Genomic DNA, 10,807 nt, shown 5'->3' with positions numbered 1-10,807 from the left:
TATGGATTTGTAGCAAGCAGCAACACGCTCCAGAAGGTGGACTAGGAATCTATTTAATGACAACGGTGATAATAACAGTCAAAACGAAACCGTTTTCAGAGACAACATTTTACCAAGCAAAGGAACTAACCCTCCGAATTCCCCCTAACTTCTCGAACAACAATTCCCTTCAATTTCTTGCTTAACTGTTGTTCCATTAGATGATAAATATTACTAGTGGAATAACACTGGACGACTTTTCAGCTCTTCCTCTGCAATTTTCTTGCAAACCAGCTACAGCTTAAGAATATTGTTGTTATTATTATTGATTGAATATGTTGCAAAAATCTGTATTACCTCGCAGCCATCTGCCAGCGCAAACCCTCCACCAACGAGGATGGCAATTTCCCAGGGCATACAGGCTTGAAATTCTTTCCAAGTTATCAGTGGAGTGTAATCAAAAACAACTAGAGGAGGGGGAATAAAAAAAAAATGTCTGTAAAGATATGAGGAGGGAAAGCCCATTGCACTGTTTTTCTACTACTGTTTCACACAGAGCTATTCTGAGTCATCTGACTCTCATGCCTTTGCATTGCAAGAGCTGGTTCATATGGGGAGGGTGCTACATTTGGGCTTCCCATAGGCATCTGGTCAGCCACTGTGACCAAGATGGAAAATGAATGATGAACTCTCTTCTACATGCTTATGAGAAAAAGGGACACGAGTGTCGCTGTGGTCTAAACCACAGATATGGAAAAGAGGAGGTTTTTGACCTCAAGCCAGTGTCAACTACAGCTATATTATGGGATGCAGGTGGCACTGTGGTCTAAACCATTGAGCCTCTTGGGCTTGCCGATCAGAAGGTTGGCGGTTCAAATCCCGTTGCTCTGTCCCTGCTCCTGCCAACCTAGCAGTTCGAAAGCACGTCAAGGTGCAAGTAGATAAATAGGTACCGCTCCAGCGGGAAGGTAAACGATGTTTCCGTGCGCTCCTCTGGTTCGCCAGAAGCAGCTTAGTCATGCTGGCCACATGACCCAGAAGCTGCCTGCGGACAAACGCTGGCTCCTCGGCCAGTAAAGCGAGATAAGCGCTGCAACCCCAGAGTCATCCACGACTGGACTTAATGGTCAGGGGTCCCTTTACCTTTACTGTTACCATATCACGTAGACAGTGCATACAACTGTAAAATTCATATTGTACCTGTAGCCTGTAGTAAGAGGAAGCCCAGCTTTCTTCCAGTAAACGTGTGGCTTTGGGTTGCCCCCAACTTGGCACTCAAAAATGACACATCCACCTTCAATTAACTTCTGTACGGTCGGTTTCCGTATGAAGAATGGAGCAGCAGCTTCTCCAGATACTTCTTCTGCAGCAGTGACCTCAGCCATCACTACATCTTTCGACTCCACGTAGCTAGAAGAGCAATCACAGGAAAAAAGGTAAAATGCAAATATCACGACCCATCAGGCGGTAAGTATGAAAGGAGTCACCACAATCCAAACACTTTTAAAAATCATTACCGTTTTTCTTCTGTGATCACTTTCGCAGAAACAGCTTCCTTGCTCTCAAACTCTTCTGAGACTATTATAAAATAATAATAACACTGATGTCAGTATACTTTCCACGATGGGGAATTGGCACTTCCGAGGAGGTCAGATAATGAGGAACTTTGTGACCTAATTTAGATGAAATGCTAAACTATGGTTTAGCATTATGAGGCCAGGTAGGCATAAGCCTCAGGTTTACATGCTCCCCTTCTTCCAGTCATTGTTTCCCACAAACCATCATTTCCTGTTACATCTAAGTATAGGAAACTGTTGTTTTCCCTAAACCACAGTTAGTTAAATCAAACCAGGACAAAATCATGGTTTTAGACCCTTCTTTGTTAATTAACTGTGCTTAGAACCACACTGCATAGTTTACTCAGCCATCTACTTAAGAAACCCAGAAAACACCCTCATTAAGGAGGCAGTGCCCACCTGTCAGCTATTGTAAATAAAGCCTCCCCTCTGTTATTTTTCTGTACTTGCCTTGTACGGTCAGGTGGCATGAAGTGCTTACACTTCCTGCCTCGTTGGTAGCAGTGCAAGTAAATCTTCCGCTGTCTTCTGCAAAAGCTTCTCGAATCACAAGGCGAGCGACTCCTGCCTCAAAGGTAATCTGAAAATCTATGGAACTCTCAATGCGATAGTCTTCTCTGTACCACGAAATGGTTGGTGCTGGATATGCAGAGATGCGACATTCCAGAGTGACAGACTCTCCCTCCATGACAGTCACATTTTTCAAGACCTAGATAACACAGACACACACACCCAAATTCATATAATTTCCCTGCTCACAATGAATGGTGTTTTTAAGACGTGCTGGGAAATAGCCCTTTGCTTTAAAATGACCAAACTTGGGTTTGAATTGATGCTCCCACTAAGATCACCGCATAGAAACTGAACAAGCCATTTCAGCCAAGGGAACAAAGCCATACATGCATTCTTCTGTGCTTTGAGTCTGCTCCCTCCATTGAACTGAATGGGGGGAACCCCTTGCATGCAACAATTTCATATTTGATCTCCAAATGTCCTGCTTTTCCTTGGGACATCCCTAATTTCATCGGAGAAGTGTTGGAAGATATGGAGTTATGCGACCCCCAAGCCAAAGAGATAAGTAACTCTACAAACTTTAGAAGACATCTGAAGGCAGCCCTGTATAGGGAAGGGTTTTTTAAATGTTTAATTATGTTTTTCTATATGTTGGAAGCCACCCAACATATGACTGACATTTTATATGACTAGCTGCAAAACATCTACGGATTGATCTTGCTTTACATCCAACTGACTACATACACTAGATGGCACCAGAGCTTCATCGTATTTTGAATGTGGGAGGGAAGGAAGGAAAATAACACAGCAGATTACAGTCGGGAAAGTGCTGAGCATCAGTCACTTACTGTTACTATGGATGGAGGTGTGGCGGGAACTTCTACTGGTACCGCAGGAACTCTAGGAGCTTCAATCACCTAGGGATATATAAAGCCAAGTTAATACAGGACACGCAAGGCTGAGGAAGTCAAGGGCATCATGCATGAGAGTGGAAGTAGGACAATGGATCCTCGCCCGTCCTTCTCTGCTGCTTGCTGTGACAAAGTGATGTTAGGTTCTTTAGGGATGAATGGTGCAAGACAAAAAAACAAAAAAAAACAAAAAAAAACACCAACACATGGTACACAAAGGTCAGTAGGGGAAAGATATTGTCAAGGGGGGTGGGGAAGAGGCTGGTAATGGAGGAGAGTTGTAAACACATCAGGTTACTCCAGATGCAAATCAAGATGGTTGGGGGTGACCTTAGTGACAAACCTCTGGTTCGCCTTCTTGCATTAATTCAACGCGTTCCCGTTGCATCAGGCCACCTGTCATGCTCACACCTATTTCTCTCTTCATTTCAGCACCATAGCGCTTCTGATAGGTGTCAGCTGTCTCTACAAAAGGAAACTGCGGGGAGGCTACTTTCTCCGGCAGCATTCTGGGCTCGGGTGACTTTGCAAGAGGAGGCCTCACAGGTTTGGTGATCTTTGGAACAGAAGTTGCTGACAACTCCTTTTGCAGAGTAGCTATAGCAGATCCTGCTATTGAAACCTAACCAACCCAAGAGAAAAAGAGTTACCACTTGGCTACTTTTCTGCAAAGGTGCACAATGAATTAGCCAAGCAAATACATGTAAAAAGAGAGAAAGAAAGAAGAAAATACTTTTTATTGTAATGGGCAGTTTTAGAAAGATAAGAAGTAATCGATTTTTTTTGTCTACCGATAATTAGCTGTTATAATTTTTGAAGTAATGAAAAATCATGTTTTAATATTTTGGCATTATTCAAATCAAAATCATTCCAGATTTGCTATTAAGCAGCCAGAAGTCTCATAAAAGTCATGTGACTTCTAGGCTTGTTTGACAGAAATTCAAATGATATTGCCCATGATATCATGGTAAATTTTCAAACATACAAAGGAAGGCTGCTAATTCCCTTTCAGTTAAAATGCCCAGATTGTTACATTAGGTATCCAGTACCTATCTGTATTTTATTTGGAAACAACGTTACAGTAAATTCCAATCATTTTTGCCTAATTTACATGTACTTGAGGCTTTAAAAAAAGGGTGCATTTGTAATGTAAAGACGAAGAGATAACACAAATCTGAATTGTAAAAATGAATTAGCTGGGATCGTTAGATGATGAGGCCTGCAAAGGAGACAATTAAAATGTCAACTAGAAGTGGAAAAAGAGGAAGGTTAAAGTACTGCAAAAGCATAAAGTACTAGTGGAGACGTATGATATAGTATGGATTATGTAGGTGTAGCAAGTTAATTCCTAAACTGATTTAGTATGCAGCAGAACCACTGAGGAAGAAAGAATAAATGGTCTCATTTTAGGAATTATTCGATTAATGCATGGGGCGAACATTTAGAGAGAATTCTCTACTCTTGAGAAGAAAGGTGTATGCCAGGCACATAGCATTTTATTCAGGATTGATTTCCTTCTCCCACATTATTGTCCCTTTCTGGACAATAGCTAGTATGATTATGAAATAATAATTCAGAATATGGAGTTTCTCTGGTGATTTTACAGATTGCTTATGCAGGTAGATCTGCAGTATTTTAAGAGAGAACAGTCTAATAAAATATTAAAGAATGACACATCTTTCCCAGAGGTGTTTTCTTATTAGATTGGGAGGAGACACGGAATGATTTATGGGCAAGATCCACAAACAAACTTCCTCATTCCCCTTGCGTATCGGCCACTTTGAACTCGGACCTGCATACAGAAGCACACATTGTGCTTGTTTCAGGTGATATGGCTGTTTGCCTGGACACACCCTTACTCCTCCTCCTCCTGCTCCCCTTACCTCATAAGTGTGATCTGGTTTAGGAACAGAAATTTTTGAAACTGTAAAATGAGGGCTTGCTGTGCGGGGACGTGTGTGTTCCACATGGATTGATTTTTCGACGGACGTTTCTGCAGTCCTTTTAATCTACATTAACCGACAAAACGTTTTGTTGAGCATAGCATGGCACATACCGAGCGGACGAAACAGAAACAAATATTTTCCAGCAGCCATCGGAATGGCTGCGTGGTTATAAATGGGAGCCTAACCTGTGTTGAGACAGACATCCCCATTTTTTCAGCAGCTGTTATGTGCCTCTCAGGAGGAACGTGAACCTCCTCGGTTTTCATTACTCTGGTGACCACATGATGTTCTGGAGGCAACTCAACAACGCGTCTCGCTAAAGTTTGTTCTTTGTATCCACGTTCCAAAGCTGACTGTTCAGAATAAGCTTCTTCCGCATAATCTGCCTCTCTTGGTTCTCTAGTGCGTGCTTGGTCAACTGCGTGAACAACTGTGGCTACAGCTTCAGCTCTTTTGCCAACACCAATCTAAAGGTAACATTTACAGAACACCGGCACATATCTAGGTTACTGGCACAGAATGGCTAGCATAGAAGACATACATGCAGGCTTAACTGGCTGTCCATAATCCAGGTGCTTCTGTATTCCATGTTTATGTTTTCACACATTCCCTGCTACTATCATATGTATACATTATGCCCCCCCCCCGTGTATTCTGGAGCTCCTTTTCCTTGAATACAAATTGAAAAGTCCATTCGAAATACATGTATCTGGATATGGAGGATAGAAGATTGCACTGTACACTATGCAGACAGATAAATGCCCAAATACAGTATGTCTCACATGAAATGTTCAAATACTGTATTTGAAGACCGATGTGAGCATTTACTTCCCTCTGGAGGTCTGCTCCGATTGAATGCTTGTGTATATGTACATATGCATACAGAAAGAATAGCATTTTCTTAAACCCATATGTATAAAGTTCAATGCAAATGAAGATTTACGGACAAAAACATGTAAGCACAAACACACTAGCTTTTCAGATAAGTTTGCAACACATATTTCAAAAAGATATTGGATGGTTACATGGGACCATTTTATTACATATCTGCTCCTCATGAATGCTAAAATTCTCCTACAGGTGAATTGGCTCAGAGCTTTAGGTTCGGGGCAGTTTGGTCTTTTGCATGGGCTCTTGGCTAAATTATTGTTTGTTTGCCTGAGCCTCTCCATACTTTAAAATAAAGTGCATCAGAAATCCCACTTCATTAAACTGTTACTTATTTGTTTAAAAATGCACTGTATTATTATCTTGTGGGTTGGTAGATCTAGATCATTCATTTAAGCAAGTTATTTTGGAACCTCAAACCTAACGACAAAAGGATTTGGAAAGTAAGTTGTGACTATTTTCTCAGCATTCTGTTTCATCTAGATATAAGCGCAAGTAACAAAAAATATACATGTGAAATAACTGTACTTTGGAAAAGCTATCTGTTTCAGGGGGGGGCATATCTGCCATGCTCTGGAACAATGTCGCAAGTGCGGATGTTGCAGAGTCTAAAAAGAACTTTGATTGGTGCGTTTCACATTTTTGAGAGCTCTATTCACCTGTTCGTGAACTAGATGTATCTGTTCTCTTTTGACAGCAGCTTCTTCTCTAGCTCTCGATATTGTCTCTTGCTCCCTGCGTTTGTCAACAGCAATGATTTTCGGAGCTACGACAGTTTTTTCGGCTTCCTTTCTTATCTGGTCGTTATATGGCAAGAAAAGAAGTTTAAGTCACGTTAACGCCTCGAAAATAAAAGGTGCCAGAATGAGAGATGACACTGGAATGCGCAGGCAGGGAAAGGTTAACAGGATTAAGCGCTTCGTGCCTTGCAGAATGGCCCAGGTCCTGTTCTGAATAAATACCGGCGCTTGGTTATTTAACCGGATGGCTGGTTAAACATAAGAAAATTAAAACACCATTTAGTATATGAATTTTTTAAAGCCTGAAATGTTATCACAGGGAAGCTGTGAAAATATTAGGGCATACTGTAATGAACAAAAAACAGCGCCCCACTTTCCATTTCTCTTAAGGGACCCAGCACCAGCAGGGTATTAAAAAAAAGTTAGTACATTTATTGAAGGCATATGATAATGTCAATATGAGGATGGGATGTGAGAATGACATCACCCAGCAGGTCTATTCACCTTTTCTTGGATAAGGTGGACTTGTTCTTGTTTGGCAGCCATCCCCTCTGTGGTTTTAACTACTGTAGTGGGCACTTTGGGTTTATCAGTTGTAATTACAACCTTAGGTACAGAAGGTTTCACGGGCTTCACAACTTCTTTCCTCATCTAATTTTTTTTTTCCGTAAAAAGAGAGGTGTGATTATATATGATATGGTGTTGCAAAAATATTAACTGGACATCAGGGGAAAGCAAGGCAAAGCATATGGACCAAAAAGAAAAGAAAGAATTTCTATGCAGACCCTAGAATTAGTGCTATGTAAGGGCTGCACACAGCCCCATCTTAATCCTTTGTGGATCTATTGGATTCAGTAGAGTCTAAATTGGGAAAGAGGCAACCAATTTATTATTTAAGTAACGAAACTCCTTTTGCTGATTACTTAAAATGGCCTTTTCTTAAAATTCCAGCAATCAGTGAGAGTACAAGGAGTTTGCTTTCAAAGACCCAAAAGGTACATTTATCATCACAAGCAGACTTTCTGTAACTGCATCATGCTTGATATCCATGTGGAACCATTTGTGGAAACAGTCTAATATTTGTTGGACTTGCAAGCCGAACTAAGTTGCCAAATGTGATTTTTGAGATTTTCATAATTCGTGGTTGGTTTGTTAGGCCAGTACAGTAGGCCGTTATTTTGAGACATTGACCTTCACATTAGAAAAATAAGGTCCAATTACAACATGGAAACCAATGAGACATTTTGAACTGGGCATAATATTTCCAGAGTTTCACTTGGAAAACTGTGATTGCTGACAAATGTTTGGGATGGTTTTTTCCCCCCTGCTTGGTGTTTGCAACAAAAATCAACTTGTAAAATGTCAATAATTATCTAGCAAGATTTATGAGCATCCTGGTAAGAAAAAAACAAACAGTTTATAATCTTACAACCTCTAAATATGAAGGATTCCTCTTGAAATCATCAAAGCTTCTATTGTTGCATCATAATACCATTCATAAAGAAAGGGAACTTAAGAGTAACTGGCAAAGAATAAGGTTTGCAACCAAGAGGTAGATGGGTTAACGGCACATTTTTAAAAGCTGTATTCACCTTTTCATGATGAGTGATGTGAATTTGTTCTCTTGCGGTTGAAATTTCTTCTCTGGTTCGCGAAATCTGTTCTTGCGCCTTAACAGTGTCGGTGGCAATTATTACCTTGGGCACAGGAACTTTCACTGGTTCCTTTTTAATCTGTTTTTTATGGAAAGAAAGAAAGAAAGAAAGAAAGAAAGAAAGAAAGAAAGAAAGAAAGAGTTTAAGTTATACCAAATCTCAGCAATAAATCACACCACTTTATCCAGGAACAAGGAGATAAGCCCCAGTGGCCATAATCCTAGACATAACTAAGTGCACTTAAGTTTATGGAAATCAGTATGCTTAACTCTATACTCCCTTGTGGCCAGCAAGCTAGAGCTGGAACAGCTACACATTCTATGCTTGAATAATTGTGGGAAGTATTAAATCCTATAGATGCCATCCTAAACAGACTGCAGGCTGATATAATGATTCTCCAGAGAATAATTTATTTGGGGGGAAACTCATGATGTAAACTATCACCATGTGAGAAAACTGATGGGGAGTTAGCGAATAACAAAGAGACCATCCACAAACAGCTGCAGTGTATCCTCACATCCCAAAAAGAGTGTTCCTGATGTGTGTCCCAGCAGTCAATTATGAGCTCTCCCAAAAATCTCCATTCTATTTCCCTTCTCCTCAGCTACCATCCAACACCCCACAGATACTGAGTATACTAAATCCTCATTCAGGTGTTTGTTTTATGGAGGGGGCCTGCTGCCCCTTAAAAAAAAAAAAAGATTGAGGAAGGTGTTACTTCAGATTTCCCACTAAACATGCTGTATCTTCCCTCTTTGTTTCTCAGCAGTCCCCATTTGGGGTCCTGTGTTTGCTATTCACTGGAGTGACACTACATCTTTACCTCTAGAGAAACAAGAGCATTTTAACATTTAGGCTGCATTCCCATAAACAAACGGTTTTATGTGAAGAAAGGGAAACATCTATAGACATATTTTTTTTCCCTGAGGGCATGTATTACTGTTGTACTGATTGCATATTCTTTTATAATGGAACAATCATCACAAGGAGAATTCTATTGTGTTCTGAAAAGCAACAAGAGCATCTTCTTCTCTGTCTCAATACAGGAAGTTGTCTGTTCTTCTGTGGTGAACTGAGGGGCAATGGAATTTGACAGAGTGCATAATATTCACATGAGCAAGAACTTCAGGAGGTACTCCTCTTTAAAGAGGAGTCCATGCTCCTGTTTCCCTCCCACCTTAACCTCTCTCCATGGTCCTGATTTAAAGTGCTGTAAGTAAATGGGAAATCCGGCATGAAATTATCAGATGCTCACATAGAAATCGTGTGACAGCAAGCTCTACGATGTTACAGAACACTTCACAATGAATGGAGGAATGGTGTAGCATCGTGTAACATGACTCACAGAGAAGGGTGGGGGGAGTGGGCATCCCAGAACTATCTCTCAGAAAAGACAGCAGGGATACATATTTTTTAAGCTTAAAACTTTCAGTCATATGATGAAGAATCAGGAAATATTGGCCTGCACAACAAGGACTGCTCAGGTGGGATCCAGTGTAGCATTAGTGCCTGAAATTTGAGAGTTGATGTTGTTTTGTAAGTGGTTGTGCCAGAGGCAGTACACAATAGTTAACTGCCATGAAACAAAACAATAGCAGTTGTGCAACATCCTATGTAAGTGCAAGTCACCCACTGGATTTGGCTGTTGTGTGGTGCTAAAATCAAGGAGTTCACTAGTGGAATGGCTGTTGCATGCCACAACTGGATATCACTGCTTAGTTTCACGGTGAGGGGATTATGATAGCCCAGTGAAATTTCTGACATCTTTTTTTTTCTTTGAAAACTTCCCTTATTTTTAAAATCAGTTCAGCAAGGAGAGCAGTTAATGATCAAGAAAATAGCGGGGGGGGGATTACAGCTGTTCTGGGCTCACATAGCTAATGTCATGATTCTTTGAATTCTGCCCAACATCTTTAACATAAGACCAAACTTTAGAGCATTTTCTGTGTTAGACGCTCGTTGCTGCTTTGCTCTCAAACCAATAAAGCTCCTGGGCATAACCAGCCCTCTCTAGTCTAGACACATACATATATATAGATCAGCCACAACCAAGAACGACTTGTATGAATGCTAGCAGTGACAAATCAATGGATTAGGGCTTGGAAGAGTGATGTCACAATAAGCACACACTCTCTCTTATGAGCATAGCTGTCAAGGTTTCCCTTTTTTTTAGGGAAATTCCCTTATTCCGAATAGGATTCCCCTTAAAAAAGGGAAAACCTTGACAGCTATGATTATGAAGCTCTTCCAAATCCTAGCAAACAAGACAAAAGGAAAATGGATGCATGGCTTATCACTGATCACGAGGTATACAGCTTGCAAATGAAACAAAAGTGACAACAAGTGACCTTCCCACGGGTAAAATAGGTACTACGTATTCACCTTTTCATGAGTGATGTGTATTTGTTCTTGTTTAGTAGCAACTCCTTCTCTAGTTCTTGATATTACCTCTTGTTCTCTGGCTTTACCAGTAGTAACAACTATGGTAGCTTCCTTTTTAATCTGATCGTTGTGGTAGAAACAAAGAAAACCAAGCCTTAACATTTATTTTCAGCAAACAGACACTTTGAAAAATAAATAAATCACAAACATCATGAC

At 40.6% G+C, this 10,807-nt stretch overlaps 1 protein-coding gene across 47 annotated transcripts in view; it reads right to left on the bottom strand.

Moving 5' to 3' along the window:
• Nucleotides 1-10,807, bottom strand: part of TTN (titin) — a 290,940-nt gene that overhangs the window by 264,883 nt on the left and 15,250 nt on the right. For 40 of the 47 annotated variants that reach the window (XM_082200344.1, XM_082200352.1, XM_082200383.1 and 37 more), the window contains exons 9-19: nt 10,592-10,711; nt 8,147-8,287; nt 7,059-7,205; nt 6,474-6,611; nt 5,112-5,393; nt 4,864-4,989; nt 3,324-3,602; nt 2,918-2,986; nt 2,007-2,265; nt 1,497-1,557; nt 1,180-1,389 (exon numbers count right to left, since the gene is read on the bottom strand). In XM_082200344.1, the coding sequence (XP_082056470.1) occupies nt 1,180-1,389; nt 1,497-1,557; nt 2,007-2,265; nt 2,918-2,986; nt 3,324-3,602; nt 4,864-4,989; nt 5,112-5,393; nt 6,474-6,611; nt 7,059-7,205; nt 8,147-8,287; nt 10,592-10,711 (1,832 nt within the window). The remainder of the gene's footprint in view (nt 1-1,179; nt 1,390-1,496; nt 1,558-2,006; nt 2,266-2,917; nt 2,987-3,323; nt 3,603-4,863; nt 4,990-5,111; nt 5,394-6,473; nt 6,612-7,058; nt 7,206-8,146; nt 8,288-10,591; nt 10,712-10,807) is intronic. The other 7 variants (XM_082200351.1, XM_082200389.1, XM_082200390.1 and 4 more) reach the window with 7 other exon arrangements.

This window comes from Podarcis vaucheri, assembly GCF_965113315.1.
Source record: "Podarcis vaucheri genome assembly, chromosome: 1".
Lineage (NCBI taxonomy): Eukaryota > Metazoa > Chordata > Lepidosauria > Squamata > Lacertidae > Podarcis > Podarcis vaucheri.
This window is presented reverse-complemented; position numbering and strand designations above follow the sequence as displayed.